Raw genomic sequence first — 25,036 nt, 5'->3', positions numbered from 1 at the left:
ATATATTTGACGGATTTTATCAATACCTGTAACAACATATAACGGGCCGAAGAATCAAACTCAACTTTCATAACTTGATAATCCAAATCTTTATGAAAAAGGACCGCGACTCCTCGCTTTTTAGTTGGAGAAGATGAGGCCAGTACCTCGCCAACCCATTTCATTTTAAGCTTTGCAGCTTCTATTGCATCTAAATGAGTCTCTTGTAGAAAAACCACATCTGGCTTTTCTACAGCCAATGTTTTAATAACCAATTTGCGCTTAGCGGGAGAGGATATCCCCCCCACATTCCACGAAAGAATTCTACAGCCCACCGCTATTCTCCATTCTCACTAGCACGCCAAGCCATGGAAAGGATACGCAACTGGCAATAACATCCGAGGGGTGGGGGAGGGACGAGCAAGAGGGGGAGAGAAGAAGAGAGAAGAAAAAAAAAAAAAAAGGGAAAGAAAAAATCCAAAATATTTGTCAATGATCTCGCTTTCAGTAATTTTTGAGAGACAAATTTAACATATGCATATTTCTCATACAATAATAAGATATCAGTACTACACATTGCAATTATAAAAACAACAAATAAAAATCACAAAATAAACCAAAACCTGAAAAATCACAAAATAAACCAAGACCTGAACAATCACACCTTCTAAGGAGAATATATAGACCTAGGCTGGCCTATCAAAAAAAACCTGACTTAATAATGGACCTAAATCTAGGACTCTAAGGTTCTCAGAAATTCTTTAACCTCCAGAACTTCGTTAAAAATAAATTTGGCTCCCTTATTTTCCACTATAATTTTAGCAGGATAAAATAGACTAGCTTTAATACCCTTAGAAATCAACTGTGAACAATACGGTGCCATAAGTCTTCTGCGAGCGGAAGTTTCCGCCGAGAAGTCCTGGAACAGCAAAATCTTGCTGTTCCCAAATTCTAATGAACCAGCTTTCTTCGCTAACTTCAGGATCTCAAGCTTATCCTGAAATTTTAACAACTTAAAAATACACATCCTGGGTTTACCCAAACCACCAGCTGAGTCCCTTCTGGGACCCACTCTGTGGGCTCTCTCGATTGCTAGGGGGAGGAGCTGAGATGGAAAACCGATAGCAAGGGGAGAGTGGAGGAAGTAAATTTAACCAGATCCTCAAATTCCAGTGTTTCAGGTAAACCTATAACCCTAATGTTGTTGCGCCTGGAGCGATCTTCAAGATCCTCCAGGCGTGACTGCATACTATTAAGTTTAACTTCCTGGGCCTGAATAATAGCCTCTTGGGCTGTCAGCCTATCTTCAGCGGCAGAAATTCTATTTTCTGCTTCCCCAATTCTCTGCGAAAAATGTTAAACTTCTGTCGAAAGTGTAACTAACTCAGAAGAAATACCTCCCAGGTCTTTTTTAATACCCTCAAACTGGGGAGAGAAAATTGCTGTTAGTTGAGTGATCAGAACCTGGGTATCAATTACTGTAGATACACCTTCTGAGGATATGTCTACACTCGTGTCGCCACATTTGGTATTTTTTTTATCCCTGGGTTTAGCAGGCATTTTGGGTGAAATATTATTACCGTGAGTTATAAATTTTTCCATGAATAGTGAAAAACACAAAATAATGACACAAATAGATACTGTGCAGAATAAATAAGAAATTGGTCCCCGCTATGGGGAAAAAACAACAGTGAGACCACAATTAGTGAAGTAAAAATCAAACACACAAAAATATGTTTAACTCTGTTTTTTTTTCTTTTTCCCCTTCCTCTGCTTTTTCTTACCTTCCCAACCCCTTTGCCCCTTATCAACTCCCTACTTCTTACCCTTTTACTCCCTACTCTCTCCTCTACCTCCTAACTTGCCTTAAGTGTACACTAACAATAGTGCTTGTGCGTGAATATGGTGTATATAATCAAATTCAAAGGAAAATAACAAAAAAAAGAACCATAGTACATAGACTTTTCAAAATAAAGCCTGAAAAAAAAGAAAAAAAAAAAAAAAAAAAGAAAAAACAGTGGTTGTATATTCTATAAAAGTGAGGTGACTTGGGCGAGAGCCCATAGACAAATGCCTGCGTTTTTTTTTTTTTTTTTTTTTTTTTATTGAGGCAAAATATTTGGCATACATGTTAAATTAATACAGCATTGAACAGTTACAGGGTACATCCTTTAAATCGCAGATACAAAACAAGAACAGATATAGCAAACAATAACTTTTACAGCAAAAAAATATATAACCCCAGATGAACATTAGTAATGAATTTGCAGTGAGCAATATCTTCTGACTACTTGGAAAAAATTAGCAGATTAAATGATAGCTGTAGGAAAAAAAACAAAAACAAAAAACCATGCCAATCAGAAAAGTTAAGCCCTCTATTCCTTTTAGGAGGCCGCTCTTGGACCCCACACCTTTTAGCATAATGACATTTACAGAGGACTACCTGGTACAAATGAGACCACTTGTGGGTCCCAATGATGATGCCTCAGATTTTATCGGCAATATACCCTTTTATATAATAGAATTGACAAATATGCAAATCCCCAATTTGAAATATACCGGCCACTTTTGGGCCTCTACAACTTAAGAATGACTGAAAAGAGGCCATAAGGGAAAAAGAATGAAGGGGTCCCTGTCAGACCCATTGTTTGGAGTTAGAAAATATAATGAAAATGATAATGATAAGGGAACCATCCATATTGAGGTTTTAAATGCGTAGCTTCAGAATATAAAATTTTATATTGCTCTAGGGGGCACCGCTATGAAGACAAGGGAGGAACACACAATAATATATACTTCTAGACACACACTCAGAACCCACAAATGTACAGTTAGCGATGTGGTTACATAAATGTACAAAACTGCTCATATCTCACAGATGCACATTTCTAAAGAACTCTAGGGGAAGACAGAAAGCAATATAATGGCCATTCCATAATGAGGCTGGTACTTATGCTTAGTTAAGTTGACAGTCACTAGGCAAGTATGAGGGTACGCTGACCCGGCCGCAGCCAGCGCTCTCCCAGGGAGGTTGAGTTATAGTGACTCTTCAAAAGACCCTGCCCACTATATAGGATAACCAGACTTCCATTACACATCAATATATTGTACGATATGTATAGCTATTTAGGAGATCAATTTAAAGCGCCCCAAGCTTCCTCCTAGCGGTGAGGCACATATGAAAAAATACAAATGTAGTTCTAGATGTGTACATGAACTGGGTCGAACCAAGGAATATGAGTTAGAATGGTATAGTTCTGCCTACTAGTGAGATAGATTGTCTTTTCACAATAAATGTTGTAAAGGTCTCTATAGTTGGGGGTTAGCTGAAGTTAGAACTTTGTACTTACTGCCTGTTATAGATTAGTACTGCAATGTTTAGATAATGATGGATTTGCATATACTGAGCAATGCAATTGCTTGCATAGATATAAGGGACTAATACTATTATACAAAAATATATACCTACTCACACACACGATAAAAGCACAATTATTGAAATAGGTGGAAACCCCCCTCCTCCCCTATAAATGGCTAATTACAGTCTGATCTCAATAACATATAATAACAAGGTATACCTGACAAACAGTAGATATTTAGATTGGCCCAAGGAGACAACAGTAAACATAAGCCCTATCAATATTTGCAAAGTAGCTCATAGCAGTATATCCCAGAACATGCGGACGACAAAAAACAAGAAAAAAGGGAAAAAGCAGAGAGTCCGTTTAAACTAAATGAGCAAAAGAGAATTTATATGTATATGGGGGCTAAATATCCGGATGAATACCTTTAAGCGTTTAATATCTACCCCTAAGTCTCGAACTGATAAACATCAAAGTCTTGGTAGTATAAACATTCATGTAAGTTCAAATCCAGTGAATACTAGAAGCTACTTATCTTATGAGTCTTTCGCCCAAGCGTGGGTCTCTGAGTGTAAAAAGAAACCGTTTCTGAGATGGCGTTTATGAATGCTCTCTGTTGATTATGCCCCCGGTATCAGATGTAGGAGAGGGGGATCGTCTCCTCTAATGAGAAGCCATTATCTATCCCACTCCCTGTCTTAGGATCAAGTGTGTATTGACTGGATGCTGGGTCTCCTTGTGGCGTCGTTGACTTTCAAAAACAGCAAGGGCTTTATGCGCATACTTAGTTCTCTGAGTCCCTGACATAGCGCAGCGTCCCATGTTATCCACCTTGTTGGTGCTTAGAAGAGGGGAATTCCAGTAAGGAGGGCTGACCACTATCTGTAGACAGGGCAAGACCGAGACCGGGATTTCAGTCGGGTCCCCTGTCTGCCTCTGTTTGCCGTGGGTTAGAATAAGGCTGTAGTTGCGCTTGAGAGCACGCACATCTCCATTGTAAGACCCCGGCTTCAATGCGGTACTGCTGCTATGCGTAAAAGGATCAGCATCAGATTTTTGCTTAAGGTCCTGCTTGGTAGCCTGGGCATTCATTAATGTGAAGTCCGTTCTGTGGTGTGACGTTGCCATTGAAGTAGAACTATTAAAAGGGTCTTGATGTGAATCGTTCAATTGAATTGACCGGGCAATATGCACAGATCCTGGGTGCGTGAGCAATCTGAACAATTCCTGTTTTAGTTTTTCAAAGTGGTGATCCAGCATCTGCTTCACCTCGCCTTCCCATCTAGTCAGAGCCTCCATCTTCTGACCAGTTTCTGGTCCGCTGAAAAGTGTTAACACTCAGGTTCAGAGTAGATGGTTCCCTCTTAATCAAGTAACAAATGTGATAGTTGAAAACTACCTTGTAACCCAGAGTCTGGGGGGGGATATATGCGGTAGCCCCAGACACGCGGTGAGCTGAATGTAGATCAAATCTCTAGCCACTAACAGTTTCAAGGCCGCGTGGCTTTCCAAAGAGCATAGGCCAGGATTCCTGTCGAAAATCAGCTCAATAATCTTACTATAGTGAAATTATAGATGTATTTCTCTGAATGAATATAAATAGCTGAGTAATTATAATAAAGCTCATAATAAAACAAATTTAAGATCAGGAGCTTCATGAAGACACGTCCTGCCGCTTTGGAAGTTGGCTCCGCCCCCCCAAATGCCTGCGTTTTTATACCTTGAGCAACCAACAAATTATAAGAATTTGGGGACAAAAACCCAAGCAACCCATTATAATCTTATGCAGACAGCAAAATAAACATAAAAGTAGATGAACATTGTCCTGCTACATCCTCCTGGATAGCAAACAGGGTAAAAAATGTTAAGTTTGAACGAGAGTCTGGAAGACTAACCCCACTCTGGATGAACCCCAAGCTGAGTCCTTTGAAAGTTCAAAGAGCCCTTTGAAATTAGCGGCCTTATATCACTCACTCCCAAGTCAGCAGCTTCATTTCTGGGGTACTTAGAAAACACAGCTAGGGGAAATACTAGATCTGGTACAATCAGCTATGTGCTCCTTATATCCAAAGGACTAGATAGCGTGAAAGAGTCTGAGTCCTGCGTTACTTACAGTGTGTCCAAGGAGGTAGGCTACACCTGGAAGAGACTGTCAACCGGCCGGGGGCACTCCTACCCGGAGGAGCAATGCAGACAGATCACAGGAAAATTGAATTGTGGGACCCCGGTACCATACATCTGATCAAACAGATAGCCAGTAGCTGCCGCTAGGCCGGTTATCACTGCGGCCTCCCCTCAAGTAACCAGGGGCGATGAACACTCTGCGGACTCTTGCTCATTCCATTGCGGCGCAACCGCAACCGGCAAAGAGCCCACCTCTACGTCCGGCACTACTTCCTCTGCAGTGGGGCGGGCTCTCCTGGGATATCCCTCCGAGACTGGCTACAGACAGGGCCAATTCACCGGTCACTCACGGAGCCCCACTTCACCTCCTCTCACCTTCTGCTCCGCCACTCGCGAACCCCACCGAGGAGCCGCGGGTCCGGCAACTCGCTCCGCCACAGCAAAGGAAAGGCAGGTGAGAACAATCTCCTTGGAAGTTCAGGGATTCGTATATAAAAAAAAATGCGGATTTACCGCTGCGGGTACTGCAACAGAAGTTTCCCTTTAGCTTGCGATGTCAAGTCAAGCTGTAAGCCCAAGCCCAAGCAGGTACAACGGGCATAAAGTGAAGGCTGTGATAGCTGCTGTCGGCCAGAACGCCGAGTTGGAGCACCTGTCTTGTCGCTCCGCCTTCTCACCGGAAACCCCTAACCTTACACTTATTAACCCCTATTCTGCCGCCCCCGCTATTGCTGACCCCTGCATATTATTATTAACCCCTAATCTGCCGCTCCGTAAACCGCCGCTACTTACATTATCCCTATGTACCCCTAATCTGCTGCCCCTAACACCGCCGACCCCTATATTATATTTATTAACCCCTAATCTGCCTCCCTCAACGTCGCCTCCACCTGCCTACACTTATTAACCCCTAATCTGCCGAGCGGACCGCACCGCTACTATAATAAAGTTATTAACCCCTAATCCGCCTCACTAACCCTATAATAAATAGTATTAACCCCTAATCTGCCCTCCCTAACATCGCCGACACTTAACTTCAATTATTAACCCCTAAACTGCCGACTGGAGCTCACCGCTATTCTAATAAATGTATTAACCCCTAAAGCTAAGTCTAACCCTAACACTAACACCCCCCTAAATTAAATATAATTTTAATCTAACGAAATTAATTATCTCTTATTAAATAAATGATTCCTATTTAAAGCTAAATACTTACCTGTAAAATTAATCCTAATATAGCTACAATATAAATTATAATTATATTATAGCTATTTTAGGATTAATATTTATTTTACAGGTAACTTTGTAATTATTTTAACCAGGTACAATAGCTATTAAATAGTTAATAACTATTTAATAGTTACCTAGTTAAAATGATAACAAAATTACCTGTAAAATAAATCCTAACCTAAGTTACAATTAAACCTAACACTACACTATCATTAAATTAATTAAATAAAATATCTACAATTACCTACAATTAAACCTAACACTACACTATCAATACATTAATTAAATACAATATCTACAAATAACTACAATGAAATAAACTAACTAAAGTACAAAAAATAAAAAAGAACTAAGTTATAAAAAATAAAAAAATATTTACAAACATAAGGAAAATCTTACAACAATTTTAAACTAATTACACCTACTCTAAGCCCCCTAATAAAATAACAAAGCCCCCCAAAATAAAAAATGCCCTACCCTATTCTAAATTACTAAAGTTCAAAGCTCTTTTACCTTACCAGCCCTGAACAGGGCCCTTTGCGGGGCATGCCCCAAAGAATTCAGCTCTTTTGCCTGTAAAAAAAAAACATACAATACCCCCCCCCAACATTACAACCCACCACCCACATACCCCTAATCTAACCCAAACCCCCCTTAAATAAACCTAACACTAAGCCCCTGAAGATCTTCCTACCTTGTCTTCACCTCACCGGGTATCACACCGATCCGTCCTGGCTCCGATATTTTCATCCAACCCAAGAGGGGGCTAGACATCCATCATCCGATGGCTGAAGAAGTCCAGAAGAGGGTCCAAAGTCTTCATCCTATCCGGGAAGAAGAGTAGATCCGGACCGGCAACCATCTTCTTCCAAGCGGCATCTTCTATCTTCATCCGATGAGGACCGGCTCCATCCTGTAGACCTCCACCGCGGACCCATCTTCATCCGGCGACGTCCAACTGAAGAATGACGGTTCCTTTAAGGGACGTCATCCAAGATGGCGTCCCTCGAATTCCGATTGGCTGATAGGATTCTATCAGTCAATCGGAATTAAGGTAGGAATATTCTGATTGGCTGATGGAATCAGCCAATCAGAATCAAGTTCAATCCGATTGGCTGATCCAATCAGCCAATCAGATTGAGCTTGCATTCTATTGGCTGTTCCGATCAGCCAATAGAATGCTAGCTCAATCTGATTGGCTGATTGGATCAGCCAATCGGATTGAACTTGATTCTGATTGGCTGATTCCATCAGCCAATCAGAATATTCCTACCTTAATTCCGATTGGCTGATAGAATCCTATCAGCCAATCGGAATTCGAGGGACGCCATCTTGGATGACGTCCCTTAAAGGAACCGTCATTCTTCAGTTGGACGTCGCCGGATGAAGATGGGTCCGCGGTGGAGGTCTTCAGGATGGAGCCGGTCCTCATCGGATGAAGATAGAAGATCTACTCTTCTTCCCGGATAGGATGAAGACTTTTTTTCTTCAGGGGCTTAGTGTTAGGTTTATTTAAGGGGGGTTTGGGTTAGATTAGGGGTATGTGGGTGGAGGGTTGTAATGTTGGGGGGGGTATTGTATGTTTTTTTTTACAGGCAAAAGAGCTGAATTCTTTGGGGCATGCCCCGCAAAGGGCCCTGTTCAGGGCTGGTAAGGTAAAAGAGCTTTGAACTTTAGTAATTTAGAATAGGGTAGGGCATTTTTTATTTTGGGGGGCTTTGTTATTTTATTAGGGGGCTTAGAGTAGGTGTAATTAGTTTAAAATTGTTGTAAGATTTTTCTTATGTTTGTAAATAATTTTTTATTTTTTGTAACTTAGTTCTTTTTTATTTTTTGTACTTTAGTTAGTTTATTTCATTGTAGTTATTTTTAGGTGTTGTATTTAATTACTGTATTGATAGTGTAGTGTTAGGTTTAATTGTAGGTAATTGTAGGTATTTTATTTAATTAATTTAATGATAGTATAGTGTTAGGTTTAATTGTAACTTAGGTTAGGATTTATTTTACAGGTAATTTTGTAATTATTTTAACTATTTTAGCTATTAAATAGTTCTTAACTATTTAATAGCTATTGCACCTGGTTAAAATAAATACAAAGTTACCTGTAAAATAAATATTAATCCTAAAATAGCTATAATATAATTATAATTTATATTGTAGCTATATTAGGATTTATTTTACAGGTAAGTATTTAGCTTTAAATAGGAATAATTTATTTAATAAGGGTTAATTTATTTTGTTAGATTTAAATTATATTTAAGTTAGGGGGGTGTTAGTGTTAGGGTTAGACTTAGCTTTAGGGGTTAATACATTTATTAGAATAGCGGTGAGCTCCAGTCGGCAGATTAGGGGTTAATGTTTGAAGTTAGGTGTCGGCTATGTTAGGGAGGGCAGATTAGGGGTTAATACTATTTATTATAGGGTTAGTGAGGCGGATTAGGGGTTAATAACTTTATTATGATAGCGGTGCGGTCCGCTCGGCAGATTAGGGGTTAATAAGTGTAGGCAGGTGGAGGCGACGTTGTGGGGGGCAGATTAGGGGTTAATAAATATAATATAGGGGTCGGCGGTGTTAGGGGCAGCAGATTAGGGTTACATAGCTATAATGTAGGTGGCGGCTCTTTGCGGTCGGCAGATTAGGGGTTAACTATTGTAGGTAGCTGGCTGCGACGTTGTGGGGGGCAGGTTAGGGGTTAATAAATATAATATAGGGGTCGGCGGTGTTAGGGGCAGCAGATTAGGGGTACATAAGGATAACGTAGGTGGCGGTCGGCAGATTAGGGGTTAAAAAATTTAAATCGAGTGGCGGCGATGTGGGGGGGGCCTCGGTTTAGGGGTACATAGGTAGTTTATGGGTGTTAGTGTACTTTAGAGTACAGTAGTTAAGAGCTTTATGAACCGGCGTTAGCCCAGAAAGCTCTTAACTACTGACTTTTTTCTGCGGCTGGAGTTTTGTCGTTAGAATTCTAACGCTCACTTCAGACACGACTCTAAATACCGGAGTTAGAAAAATCCCATTGAAAAGATAGGATACGCAATTGACGTAAGGGGATCTGCGGTATGGAAAAGTTGCGGCTGAAAAGTGAGCGTTAGACCCTTTTTTGAGTGACTCCAAATACCGGAGGTAGCCTAAAACCAGCGTTAGGAGCCTCTAACGCTGGTTTTCACGGCTACCGCCAAACTCCAAATCTAGGCCAAAAAGACTAAAAACAGAGGTGCATGCTTTTTTTGTTAATGCAAGTGGATTTATACCCCACATCTAATTATAAGGAAGCGATCAATATGGTTTATGGAAAAAGGAGATGTTCCCTGGTAGTAATATTATTCTCTCTTCTTCTTTGTGAAGTATATGTGGTTTATATGAACCATTGTAAAGTACAAAGGCTCACTTTCAACATTTATTAAAGATTAACATCACAGGAGAATGTTATAGAATTAAAGGGAAATGAAACCCAATTTTTTTTTCTTTCCTTATTCAGATAGAACATACAATTTAAAACAACTTCGCAATTTACTGTGTGTCATCAAATTTGCTTACTTTTCTTGGTATTCTTTGTTGAATGAGCAGCAATGCATTACTGGGAGCTAGCTGAACACATTGGGTGAGCCAGTAACAAGCAGAATATATGTGAAGTTGCCAGTCAGCAGCTAGCACCCAGTAGTGCTTTGCTGGTCCTGACCCTACCTAGGTATGATTTTCAACAAAGGATACAAAGAATACTTAGCAAGTTACATTATAGATGTAAAATGGAAAGTTGTTTAACATTGTATGCTCTATCTGAATCATGAAAGTTTACGTTACTGTACCTTTAACTTATGAATAATTGATGGACAGTTTATTATAAAAATATTTGACTATTGTATTGGAGATATATAATGGTCATGGTTCATCAATCATGTTCCACTGTTTACTGTTTAGTTTGTAATTTCGGATGGCTTGTTATGTAAAGTGTTTCACACTTGATAATGGAACATATCTGCCATATTTCACTAGGCATGAACACAGCACGGTTCCAAGTTTGGCCATACTCCTAAAAACTCATAGCAGATTTGAAGTTTAAGATTTTGTTGGGGTGGTAACTAAATGTGTCCTTTACTTGATGATTCTTAGATTAGCATATTCCTACTAAGGTGTCATTATATCTCAGGTGTCATTATATCTCAGGTTTTCATTGCCTTCAACCTTAAAGGGACATGAAACCCAATTTTTTTCCTTTCATGAATTACATGCTATTTTAAACAACTTTCCAATTTACTTCAATTATCTAATTTGCTTAATTCTCTTGAAATGCTCTGTTGAAATGCATATATAGATAGGCTCAGTAGCTGCTGATTGGTAGCTGTACATAGATGCCCATGTGCATTGCTATTTCTTCAACAAGAGCTATCTAAAGAATTCAACACATTTGATAATAGAAGTAAATTGGAAAGTTGTTTAAAATTGTGTTCTCTATCTGAATCATGAAAGAAAAAATGTTGGGTTTCATATCCCTTTAAGTACCATATCATATTCTCTTAAAGGGGCAAAGTTGTGCAGGCCGATCATAGTATTGCAAGGCACTGTGGAAAGCAAAATGATGTTATTGGTTAAAGGGACAGTCAACACCAGAGTTTTTGTTGTTTAAAAAGAAAGATAATCCCTTTCCCCAGTTTTGCATAACCAACACAGTTATAATAATACACGTTTTACCTCTGTAATTATCTTGTATCTAAGCCTCTGCAAACTGCCCCCTTATTTCAGTTCTTTTGACAGACATGCAGTTTAGCCAATCAGTGCTCACTACTAGGTCACTCTATGTGCATGAGCTCAATGTTATCTATATGAAACATGTGAACTAATGCCCTCTAGTGGTCAAAATCTATTCAGATTAGAGGCAGTCTTCAAGGTCTAAGAAATTAGCATATGAACCTCCTAGGTTTAGCTTTCAACTAAGAATACCAAGAGAACAAAGCAAAATTGGTGATAAAAGTAAATTGGGAAGTTGTTTAAAATTGCATGCTCTATCTGAATCATGAAAGTATTTTTTTGGACTTGACTGTCCCTTTAAGTAAACAATTGTGTAGTGCTGACGTGTGCAGCAACTCTCCTTCAGATACTTGCAGTGTAACCTAGGTTCCAAAATGGCCGCATCCATAGTTAGAGGGAAGTGCATGAAATGTATTTAGGCCTAGATTACAAGTGGAGCTTAAAAATGTTAGCAATATGGTGCTCTAACATTGCTAGAGTGCAATCCATAGCACTCCCATTTTTATTTCCATAGTACAAGCACAAAATAAAATGTTAAGTCTTGAGCGAAAGTCTCGGGCCCTGTGTGTGTTGATTACATACATGTATACATACATACATTCATAAATGTACACACACACACACATTATATATATATATATATATATATATATATATATATATATATAGTATTGTGTGTGTGTGTGTATAAATATATTTATATATATATATATATATATATATATATATATATATATATATATATATATATATATACACCTTTGAGCCGTTCCCAATCCAGCACCCTGTCATATACTATATCCCTTTAAAGCACTATTAGGATCATCCTCAGCTTCATTAAATCCTTTAAGGGACATTAAACACTAAACACATTTTATAAACATATTATACACTTTAAATTTGACGGCAGATAAGAGCCATAGGCACAGCAAGTCTTCCCAATATTTCCTAAAATTGTCTAGTTTGTAGGATAGCCTTTTGCTTATCCCAGGCATTCTTAAAGCCCCCCACAGTGTTTGTTATTACTACATCTTGTGGAAGTTTTTTCTTAATAATTCCTTAAATTATTACTGAATAAACTACCCTTCATCTTAAGATCATGACACCTTGTTCTTGAATTTTCCTTTTTATGTAAAATAATCACAGCCTCAGCTTTATTAAGCCCTTTAATATACTTGAAAGTTGCTATCATATCACTTCTTTCCCTTATTGAAGTTATTCCCCATCTCCCTCTAGTCATGGGCCCCATGTTGAAATCTATCTTTCACTAAACTCCAGTGTTGATCTGTTTGCGCATGTGCAGCAACTCTCCTTCAGATACCTGCAGTGTAACCTAGGTCCCATAATGGCTGCACCCATGATTAGAGGGAGGTGCATGAAATGTGTTTAGTGTCCCTTTAATATGCTCAAAGGGTATCTTTTGTTAAGATACATACCCAGGTAGGCTTATGAGCAGCAATGCACTATTGTATTCGACTTACCAGATCTTCTAGGCTAGGCTGCAGTAACTCATTGCTGCTCTGTAGCTAACTTTAAAGGGACATAAAACCCCCCAAAACATTTCATGATTCAGATAGAGAATACAATTTTAAACAACATTCCAATTTACTTATATTATCTAATTTGCTTTATTCTTTAGTTATCCTTTGCTGAAGAAATAGCAATGTGCATGGGTGAGCCAATCATGTGAGGCATATATGTGCAGCCACCAATCAGCAGCTACTGAGCCTATCTAATTATGCTTTCAGGCAACGGATGTCAAGAGAATGAAGCAAATTAGATAATAGAAGTAAATTGGAAAGTTGTTTAAAATTATATTCTCTATCTAAACATTTTGGGTTTCATGTCCATTTAAAGGCACACTCAATCAAAATTAAACTTTCATTATTCAGATAGAGTATGCCATTTTAAACAACTTTCCAATTTACTTCTATTAACTACATGTGCACAGTCTTTTGAGTCACCAGCTCCTACTGAGCATGTGCAAGAATAAGTGTGTATGCATTTGTGAATGGCTGATGGCTGTCACATGGTACATGTATGCATTTGTGATTGGCTGGTGGCTGTCACATGGTACAGGGGGAGTGGAAAAAGACATAACTTTTAAAATTGTCAGAAGAAAAATCTACTACTCATTTGAAGTTCAGACTAAGTGCTATTGCATTGTCTTGTTATCTTGCATTTGTTGATTATGCAAATCTACTGTGTTGACTGGTCCTTTAAGTATGTGTTTAATCCATATGATCAAAGTCCTTTAGAAAAGCTTATCAAATAATGGGGGCTTTAATACATCCAGCTTGTGTGGCTTGCGCTAATTATTGGTGCATCACTTTTGTGAGTATATATATATATATATATATATATATATATATATTAATATATATATACGGGGTGAGAGTTTCTGAGCCATTGTTAGGGAGTGGACTACTTGATATACTGCGCCATTAGAGCGCCTTCTTGTTTTTACCTATTTGCAGCTATCAAATTATTTTAAATCGGTTGATGTAAACACCTATATTAAAGAAGACAGTTGTCATTTAAAGAGATGGTTACTTAACAATCCAAAAAGTAAATTTCATTGTTTGAAAAGAAATTGTACAGAAAATTAAGTGTATTTAGAACAGGTCAATACAAACAGGGAAGAACTATTGAAGTATAAAGAAAAATATGAACAAAATGGTTCAGAAAATAAAATTGGCCCCCTGGCGTTCAACTATTGTGCACAAAATAAAGAAATCACAATCACATTGGGATCTTTTAAAATGAGATAAAAGTCTGTTGAACATCTTACCTGAGAAACCAAATATCATTTTAGAAAAGCATCTAATCTGAAAGACAAGTTAGAAAAAAGTTTCTTAAGGGTTTCTAATGTATATATTTGTGTGTGTGTTTGTGCGTGTATATGTATATGTATATATATATATATATATATATTTTTTTTTTTTTGTTTTTTTTGTTTTTTTATATATATATATATATATATATATATATATATATATATATATATATACACACACACACACATTTGTTATGTATCAGGATATTTTTACACCATTGATTTTTTTTGTTATTTGGATGTAAGTGAACTGTATTATATACACCAACAGGTGCCAGAGGGTTTAATTTATTTCACATAACATTGTTTTATTGGTGAGTAACCAGTTATTATTGAAAAATCATTTTTTTATAATATATATTCTCTTGTCAGAAAGGATTCAAAAAGTCAATAAAGAAAGCTGAGAAGATTGTGAAACAGTCCACATATCTGGTAAGATTGCTATTTTAAAATAAGAATTAACTGAACTTCAATAACTGTGGGGTGGATCACAGATGAGAATCATATTTTAGCAACATTCTCACTACAGCCAGAAAAGCTATGAAGGACAATAATGTCACCAAACCAGTCACAGCTATAGTATATTTTTTATTTACAACTTTTTAAACCAGCTATATATAATATAAAGAAGTCAACTAGTGTCTAAAAAATATAAATATGGGTGATCAAAATTGTCCACATTGACTGTACCCCTGCTACTATAATAGATACTATTGACCAGTTTCACATATCAGTACTGACCCAGTCCACAACACCTCTAAGTGTGATTGGGCCTCACATCTATTGACCTTTACTGTAAACATTCCCAACATCCATCTCCTCATGTACATAAGCCATCCCAACACCGCTAAACCAATTCAATAGAATATTCTAATCTAAAAAATAGTTTTAAGGGACAAAGAAGGACACTACTGAATACACCACAATGAGGCAAAATGTAAAGCTTGACCTAATTTGAATCATCTGCAAGTCTTGGATGCACTTGCACCAGATGAGTGCGTATTGCTCACACTGTCCTTGGCATCACCTGTGACATCACTTCTGTCACAGGACCATGTGTGTGTTAGATTTGGATGAATATGAATTACCTGCATATGCTTTGGAGCCACATGCACAATACAAGTTAACAGAAACATTTTAACAATAGAAACCATGTTGCAAAATGCTTTTAAACAAATGTGGAATACACTTTACATTTCATATTTAAATGGTGTGTCCCTTCAATCCAGACCAACTGCATCCAAAAGGTTGCCCTGAGTGTACCAGCAGATTACATTGTGTTTTCTGTCACTCTTCTGCAAGTAATATGGCCGCAGGTTAAAAATAAATATATAAATATATTTTGCATAAGTATATTTTGCACTGCAGCTACGGCCTCAAGTAGAAGAATTCCAAACATAATTAGACCCCTTAAATTAATTGTGACACCTCTGATGTTACAAGTTGGTAGAACTTCCATACTCAGAGTGTCCTACATAGCTAGGCTTGTCACTTCCTTTTTGGCAACCATTTTGTTTTTACTTCAAAACAAACTTCCCCATCAATATTTTGCTCACAAAAATAATTCACTGTATTCTCTTTTCCTGTATCCCTCAGAATGCATTGGTTTTAAGTCACGCAATAAATTTAAATTGCTTTATAAGGTCCACAAAAATAAATGCAGTTTGCAGCTTTTTAGTTGACTCCGGAGTAAAGTATTTACATGTAATATATATTTAGCCGTCAGTCAGTGAGAGATAATAATAATAATAATGCATAGTCTATTGAAAGCAATATTGTTAACAGTATTATGAATATTTTTACTGACTTAAATATTGTATTGCTAAACCTAACCTTCTGTTTTTCAACAGCAGAGCTCAGAAGTTATTTCAGGAGTTCTCATCAAAATATGTTCAATTCCATTTCTCAAAAGGATCTGTGAAATTCTAGAATCGTAAGTGTTCCCATTCATAATTAGACATCAGCAACAATATATCATTGTCTGTCTTTCAGCTATATCATTTCCAGATCACTGAAAAGCACATCAGCTTTTTCATTTAGCAGCCTACACAAGACTTACTTCATTTGTGATTGCTCAAAATGTGTGAAATATGTTCCACACGTTTTTTATTTGTAATTACAGGTGTTGTCATTCCAGTTAGATGCTAAAGATAACTTGTATATTCTGTGAATTTCTGTCATATTAATATTTTATTATTTTTTTGTTAATTGAATACCAAATATAACTCTTTGAGGGATATAGAAAAAAAATTATGATCTTGGGGTTAATTACAATCTTTTAGAAAGGCTTATCAAATAATTTATCTACACAAATCCATATGGACTGGAGAATTTTGTAGAAACACCATTTAAATAAACTTTTGTAAAGGATTTGAGGATGTAACAAATAAATAGATATTATCAACATAATTACAAGTAATAACAAAAAATATAGTCAATCAGAGGATAAATCCACCAAATGACCTCACAAGCACTATCTAATAAGGAAAAATAACACCTAAATCCTTTAAAGGGACACTGTACCCAAAAAATTTATTTCGTGATTCAGATTGAGTATGAAATTTTAAGCAAATTTCGAATTTACTCCTATTATCAAATTTTCTTCATTCTCTTGGTATCTTTATTTGAAATGCAAGACTATAAGTTTAGATGCCGGCCCATTTTTGGTGAACAACCTGGGCTGTCCTTGCTGATTGGTGGATAAATTCATTGTCTAGCATGAATATATCATTGTCTAGCATGAATTTACTGTTTGATATCTTTTAAAGGCACAGTAAAGTCAAAATTAAACTTTCATTATTCGGATAGAGCATGCCATTTTAAACAACTTTCCAATGTACTTCTGTTATCAAATTTGCTTTGTTCTATTGGTATGTTTTATTGAAGAGTAAAACTAGGTTGGCTCAAAAGAGATCAGGAGTGTGCACGCGTCTTTAGTACTCTATGGCAGCAGTGTTTTGCAACATTGTATAACAAAGCTACAAATAATGCTGTGAAACACTGCTGCCATAGAGTACTAAAGACACGTGCACACTCTTGAGCTCTTATGAACCTTACTGTAATATCCCAGAGGGGGATACGAAGGCGCGCTGTTGGAAATTTTTTTATATATGTATTGTTTCACAAATATACAGGTATAACTCTTATCTTTATCGACTGTATCGTACTCAGCTGATATAAATGTAGCCGTAATGGCTAATGTCCATGTAAAATGATCTTAGTGGTCGATTCTTGGTATAGGCAGCTCCTCTTGGTTCCAGAGAGCAGGGATATTACTGTTGAGAAATGGAAGAGAGAGGGCGCCACATAGCGTGATAACGTTTCATACAAAGTGACACAAATGTGGAAAGGTGATGTGCTTACCATAAGCTGTGGTACTGTGCTATGACCAGGACAATCTCGCCTGCTAGCACTTAATCAGTGGCTAGTACACTGCCGAACGGGACACTTCCTGAGGCTCTCCCCTTTGGTAACGGCTCAAAGAGTACCTTCTGTAGTGGCCGTGAAAAGCTCTTTGTTATAAACCTACCTAGTTTTACTCTTCAATATAAGATAGCAAGAGAACAATGCAAAATTAATAACAGAAGTAAATTGGAAAGTTGTTTAAAATTGCATGCTCTATCTGAATCATTCAAGTTTAATTTTGACTTTACTGTGCCTTTAAGAGATATCGAACAGTAAATTCATGCTAGACAATTAAACTTAAATAGTTCAGGGGACTAATCAGTAGCAGTACTTGCACAACAGCAATTTCCACTAGGGGACCAGCAGTTCTGCTGCTCTTGAATGGGATTTTAACTTTGTGTTTTTTATAGGAGTTACAGGTTCACTAGTGCTAAAATTACATACTTTTTGAACTTTTAGATCCCTTTCAAATAAAAAACAAAACAAAACTTTATTAGTAACAATTATTAGTAACAGTGAAGAATGCATGGAATTAGATCATGATGTTCCCTTCTTAGACCAACACATTTTGTGGGGTATATAACTGTCACTTCCTCAGAGATGAAAATAGACTTCCCCTTCCGACATAATATAAACTTAGAAAAAGTAATCATACATGAAAGAGAATTATGTCCACTGATTAATGAGCTTAGTCTTCAGTTTCCTCTGTAAAATATAGAGAATTTAGTAAATATATTTACTAACTAACAACCAGAAACCTAACACTCATTACTACACAAGACATCCTACCATACATAAAACATATTTTAAAAACAAGTAATCCTATGGATAGTACCAGGAGCTAAAGAGACAATAAAGCCTTCAAAATACCATCTGGTTTGCTGGTTCCTCCTTTCAAGGAGGAAAATATAATTATAAATTGAGCATTATGAGTCAAGTGAGATGAACACTAGCATAATTGAGCTGGATTGGCTGCCAAAGTATACAAATATGTTTACAGAAATAACATTAAGGAACATTAAAAGTAGAGTTAATTAAACTGAACTGTTTGTTACTGTTATAAATAACGACATAATCATGTTTATATATACATAAGGTGTAGTGTATGTAGGTGTAGTGTATGAGTGTAGATATGCGTGTTTAAATAAATATTTTAGTCTTTACCATTTATTTATTTCTTTTGCCAAAGAAAACAAAAGGGGTAGTGTGCTGTTTAGTCAATTAAAGTTAATTGTATGGGACATTCATTTTATTCTTTGTTGTATCTAAAAGAAGGAAAATAGAACTCTGCCATAGGCATAAACAGGAACGTTTTTAAAATTTGTACACTCCATTTGAATCATAAAAGTAAAATTTTGAATTCCATAACCTTTTACAGCTTAATAGAGTCTGGTTATACACATGCTCTATTTTAAGTGTTAAAAGGTCATTATAGCAAATAAATAACATGCACCTATACATTATCCATAATTCCTAACTCGTAAATGTAATACTAACAACCCTGTAACTCTGTATTTAACCGCAGCAGAGGAGTTAAATGCATAGCTAAAGTATGGCACAACAGTTGTGCTACTAACGCATGGGTTAGCAGTAGTTTATGCTCAGGGGTAGCAGTGCTCTGCAGCTCTAGAGCTGTACTTTAACTATGTGTTAACCCCTTTGTGTGGTTTAGCAGATAGAGTTGCAGGGTGGAAAAATTACATTCCCTAACAAATTAGAGCATGTACTTTTTATTCACTGTAATAGCCCTTTAATTCCATAACGGCTGTACTTATTAGCTGTTTCAGGTAACAGTTTGTATAGCAAAGACTATATTATGGCAAAATATGTTGGTTGCACACATGATAAAATACATCTAGAAATAGTAAGCTTGAAACAAAAACAAAGGCTGCCTAATAATTCTTCAATTTCTTTTATTTTCTTTAGTTCAATACCATTGCAAGATTTTGATAAAGACAATTTCAGCTCTTTTCCTGTAAGTACATAATGTCTTCTCATTATTGTTATTTTTATTATTATAATCTTTTATTTGTTTAAAGGGACATGAAACCCCAAAATTTTCTTTCATGATTCAGATACAGAATAAAATGTTAAACAACTTTCGAATTTACTTCTATTATATAATTTGTTTTGTTCTCTTAGTATCATTTGTTGAAGGAGCAGCAATCGACTACTGTTTTCTAACTGAACACATGGGTGAGCCAATAACAACTGTTAGATATCTGCAGCCACCAATCAGTAGCAAGAACCTAGGTTCTTTGCTGCTCCTGAGCTTATCTAGAAAAAAACTTTCAGCAAAGAATAACAAGAGAAGGAAGCAAATTAAATAATAGAAGTAAATTGGAAAGTTGTTTAAAATTGTATTCTCTATCTGAATCGTGAAAGAAAATGTTTGAGTTTCTTGTAGCTTTAAGGTAGATCATACCCATGTTAAGACTTTACAATCAGAAAGAAAATGAAAGAACTGAAAATTTCTCCTCTCCTCTTACCAGAAAGGAGTAGTCAAATACAATTTTGCTTCATACCCTAAAACATAAAGGGCCAGATTACGAGTGGAACAGTATTTATTGCTCAAGCTCACACGTGACGTAATCTCTGCTAGAAGAAGGCTTTTTGCGTGCGTCAGGTAGCATTTGTATTACAAGTTAAAAGTAAAAACTTGCGCGCTAAACCGGCGTGCGCAAAAAGCTGTTTAGAATATTGTTGTGACTACGTTAACTTATTCCCCCATAAAATTCAAATGAGAAAAAAGTGGAAAAAAAACTTAAAACCCTACTCGCATGCAAACCCAATCACATATTCTCAAGTGCGCTAACCTGACATGAAGATATTATTTGACATTCCAATGTTCTTCACATAGCAGAATATGTTCTGTTTATTCATAAATACACATTTCTACATATATTTGATGGTATTTTTTTTACAATATATACCTATATATATATATATATATATATATATATATATAATTATATATATAGGTATAAGTATATATTGATATGTATAGGAATAACTATGTAAAATATTTAGATCATATTCTCTATGTGCAGAACATTGGAATGTGAAATATTTACAGTAAATACATAGTTAAAACATTTATTAAATATGAATATTGCATAAATATGCTTTTACATGTTTTCATCTACTTGACTGCAAAAGACTCCAATGCACTTATATATATGTCTATATATGTGTACAAATGTTTTTATGTGTTTATATGTGTATATATGTCTGTAAATACATATATTTAGAGATGTATATGTATGTATCTCAGTGTTAAAGCCCTTTGCCTGCCTTTTTTTTCTAACACCCGGGATCTCATATCTTTGAGCCTTTCTAACTTTTTTGTGCAATACTTTTTTATAATAATTTTATTAGGTAGTGTAACTGTACTTTGTAATGTATTTTTTATGTGTTTTGTGACACTTTTTATTTTGGCGAAACAGTTAAAGGGACAGTCTACACCAGAATTTTGATTATTTTAAAAGATAGATAATCCCTTTATTACCCATTTCCCAGTTTTGCATAACTAACACATTTATAATAATATACTTTTAACCTCTGTGATTATCTTGTATCTAAGCCTCTGCAAACTGCCCCTTTTTTCAGTTCTTTTGACAGACTTGCAGTCTAGCCAATCAGTGCCTGCTCCCAGATAACTTCTCGTGCACGAGCACAGTGTTATCTATATGAAATACGTGAACTAACACCCTCTAGTGGTGAAAAACTGTTAAAATGCAATCTGAAAGAGGTGGGCTTCAATGTCTAAGAAATTAGCATATGAACCTCCTAGGTTAAGCTTTCAACTAAGAATACCAAGAGAACAAAGCAAAATTGGTGATAAAAGTAAATTGGAAAATTGTTTAAAACTACATGCTCTATCTGAATCATGAAAGTTTATTTTGGCCTAGACTGTCCCTTTAACTAGAGCTCTGAGTGTGCACATTAAATTAAATTGTGCTTGATATTGCTCATGTGTAACTGTTAGCGCACCACTCATAATTTGGCCCATAGTGATTTCAGACTTCACTCTTATAATATTCTTAGTTGAAGAGATAGCTAGGTAAGCGTCTGGAGCACTACATTGCAGAAAATAGTGCTGTCATCTAGTGCTTTTGCAAATGGATAACATTCTTACAAAACTGCTGCCATTAAGTGCTCGAGAAATGGGCAGGTCCCTCAGCTTACGTCCCTGCTTTCCAACAAAAGATACCAAGAAAAATGAAAAAAATTGATCATAGAAATAAATTAGAAAGTTATTTAAAATTGTATACTTTATTTGAATCACAAAAGAAAACTATTGGGGTTCATATTCTTTTAATAATTTTTTGTATAAAAAAACCAACTATCCACAGCCTCTTAAGGAGGCCAAAAAGAAAATGATTTAACCTTGATTTTGAAATTGCTACAAATTGCTTAAACAGCTATTTGATTTGCTGCTTTTTAAAAGCATTGGTTATATAATTTGTTGGGTTTTTTTGTGCCCTTCTTCGGGGCATGGAGCATGCAAACTTTTTTCTCAGAGGCGAGAGGTGTTATACGTTCCTTTAATGACAATATATAATACATGTAAATATATATGTGATGATAATGTGTTCTATTGTTTCTTAAGTTAATAGCCATGTACAAATAAACACTTTACAAAAGAAGAAAACTCACATAGTGATCTAAAGACTCAACCAGACTCATTTGGATCTTATATGTCTGAGGCTCTAAGGGCATTTTATGGTTAAATCACTGCACTGCCTATAACAATTGTTTTTTGTTTTTAGACCATGAGAGGATATGATTGGAGAGGAAGAGATTGCAATGATGCCAATAACTCTGTGTATCCTGGAAGAAGGTGATTTGTCTAGATTTTTATGAATTATCTGAACATTTTATTTCAATGGATTTAATTACAAAGGGTAGAATATAGAGGGGCAAGTAGGATGCTTTACTAATCTTTAGAATAAACTTTATTTAAAATGTCAGGTACCATTAACTAAATTTACTACTCTAATTTTCCATAGTATTAAATAATTTCAAATGTTTGCTCTTTTTTGTTTTATTCAGTATTGATAGAATTTCTTTGGGAAGTGAGACTTCTGAAGAATGGCACAGAAGCAGGAAAGAGGGAGATAGGAAAATAATAAGAAACTAAAAATGTATATAAATAAAACAATAATACAAAAGTAGAAGAGGAGAATTTATGGTAGGAAAGGAAATAACGAGAAAGCAGAAGTGGGGGAGGTGGTAATGAGAAAAAAAGAAGGGAGTCTGTCAGTTTCAGACTATGAACTCCAACTAGGGAATCTCCCTGCCCAAGACTACAGCAAGTAGCATCTTGCTGCTGGCATTTATCATTGCACTAGCAGCTGCTTGTATAAAACCACCCCCCTACTCTCGTCCAATTACACAAGTGCAGAGGCTATCAATAACCCTGGAGATCTATATCAGTCTTGACACACGGCCTGTCAGTTTATCTCCATCATGGTGTTCTCTGTTATATGTTTGATAAATTGCTCTTGACCTTAGCTTGTTTCCTGAATCTTATCCTCCTGCACTGGCTTAGTGCCTGAATTTGCACCAAAGACTGAGATATTTTGTTGCCGTACATTCACTTGTTCGCAGCTACAGGCTTCCAAGCATATCAGAACACACTTAGTGTGAGTTTGTGTGCTTGTGTGTGTTCCTGTGTGAATAGGTTGTGTGCAATTTGTGTTTGTCACTCAACAAGTTTCTTAGCGAGTTTCAAGTCATTGCATATCTGTATGCTAGAGTATGTTGTTTCAGTAGAAAATAAATATACATTATTTGCAAGACACAAATGTATTTATATGAAAACTATAAAAATCAACATTCTGTTCTGGAAAACAAGCTGCCTCTCACTGAGGTTTGTTCCAAAATACTGTTAATACATGGCAGCACCGATTTTGAGTCAGTGCATTCCATTTCATGTTTAAACAGAAATAGAGCCTTTGTTTTTTTATTTACCTATGAAAACGGTATATATTTTAAAATAGACAACCCAAGGTATTGATCTAGGTCCTTTTTGTTATATTTGATTCCACTATTTGGCTGCCAAATAGGATCATATAAAAAAAAATTATTAACTGTTGCTGCAAACTTTGGGCATTTCACTGAAACTATTTACACATAACTACTTCAGTCAAGAGATACATGGTTGCAAAAGCTTCTCTGTGGTGCTCAGAATTAACAGACATGCATTGCTTTGCCATTGATTTTTGACAATTAGAAGGCCGCTAATTACATCTGCGCACAACACTTCTGAAATTCCTGTCAGCAAAGGTATTAATCAGTTATCTTGTAAATTTAATTTTTCCTGTAGTGTAGGGATTACCCTCCCGACTGACACCTCCAGACCCCTTCCTGATCCCTCCCAAACAGCTCTGTTCCCTCCTCCCCCAACACTGGTCATCACCATCTTAGGTGATGGCAGACAGTCTGTAAGTACACTGGTCACCACCATCTTAGGTGATGGCAGACAGTCTGTGAGTATGCAGTTTAGGACTTTTTAAAATATATTTATTTTTGTGTAGTGTAGGGATTCCTCCTCCCCCTTCCACCCCCTGACCCCCCAATAGAACTCTTACCCTCCCTTTCTCCCCTGCCATATTTGTTACTGGTACCTATGCCAATATGGCACAAGGGATTAAGAGCTTTATAAGAAAACACCATGAAAATTCTGGTGGAATATGTATTCCTGATCCTCTTTGTGTTGGGTATTTAAAGGCAGATGTTAATTAGCTTGTGTTTTGCCTCAATAGAAGCAATAGAACAAGTACACTTTTTCAGAGGTATTTTAAAGCAAAAACAGCAATATACATCACAACACATGTATAATGCAATGTTGTTTTATTTACCTTACATCACTTCTAATAAAATCTGTCAGTGTGAGCTTTTACTGTGCATGTGCACGGGAAGCATATCTAAATATGCTTCATGCACCATTACTTTGAACAGTGTGTCTGATCAGAGAGCAGAAGGTGCCTTGTACTGTGTAGGCTCTGAGGCCTATGTATCAAAGGTCTTGCGGACCTGATCCAACAGTGCGGATCAGGTCCGCAAGACCTTGCTGAATGCGGAGAGCAATACGATCTCCGTATTCAGCATTGCACCAGCAGATGGTGCAACGCCGCCCCCTGCAGACTCGTGGCCAATGGGCCGCCAGCAGGTGGTGTCAATCAACCCGATCGTACAGGGTTATGGAGCAGCGGTCTTTTGACCACTGCTTCATAACTGCTGTTTCTGGCGAGTCTGAAGACTCGCCAGAAACAGGGGCCATCAAGCTCCATACGGAGCTTGATAAATGGGCCTCTCTGACTTAATTTACATGGTACACATCACTGT

The 25,036-nt window shown here is 36.7% G+C and overlaps 1 protein-coding gene across 2 annotated transcripts in view; it reads left to right on the top strand.

Moving 5' to 3' along the window:
• The window catches only part of AOAH (acyloxyacyl hydrolase), a 411,773-nt gene that overhangs the window by 139,973 nt on the left and 246,764 nt on the right, over window positions 1-25,036 (top strand). The window contains exons 5-8 of one of the 2 annotated variants that reach the window (XM_053714415.1): window positions 14,651-14,710; window positions 16,132-16,211; window positions 19,610-19,658; window positions 22,456-22,526. In XM_053714415.1, coding sequence (XP_053570390.1) covers window positions 14,651-14,710; window positions 16,132-16,211; window positions 19,610-19,658; window positions 22,456-22,526 — 260 coding nt within the window. Of the gene's footprint in view, window positions 1-14,650; window positions 14,711-16,128; window positions 16,212-19,609; window positions 19,659-22,455; window positions 22,527-25,036 lie in introns of both variants that reach the window. The other variant, XM_053714414.1, reaches the window with a different exon arrangement.

The sequence above is a fragment of the Bombina bombina genome, chromosome 5 (genome assembly GCF_027579735.1).
Source record: "Bombina bombina isolate aBomBom1 chromosome 5, aBomBom1.pri, whole genome shotgun sequence".
Classification (NCBI taxonomy): domain Eukaryota; kingdom Metazoa; phylum Chordata; class Amphibia; order Anura; family Bombinatoridae; genus Bombina; species Bombina bombina.
The sequence above is the reverse complement of the archived record's forward strand: the minus strand, read 5'-3'. Positions and strand labels throughout refer to the sequence as shown.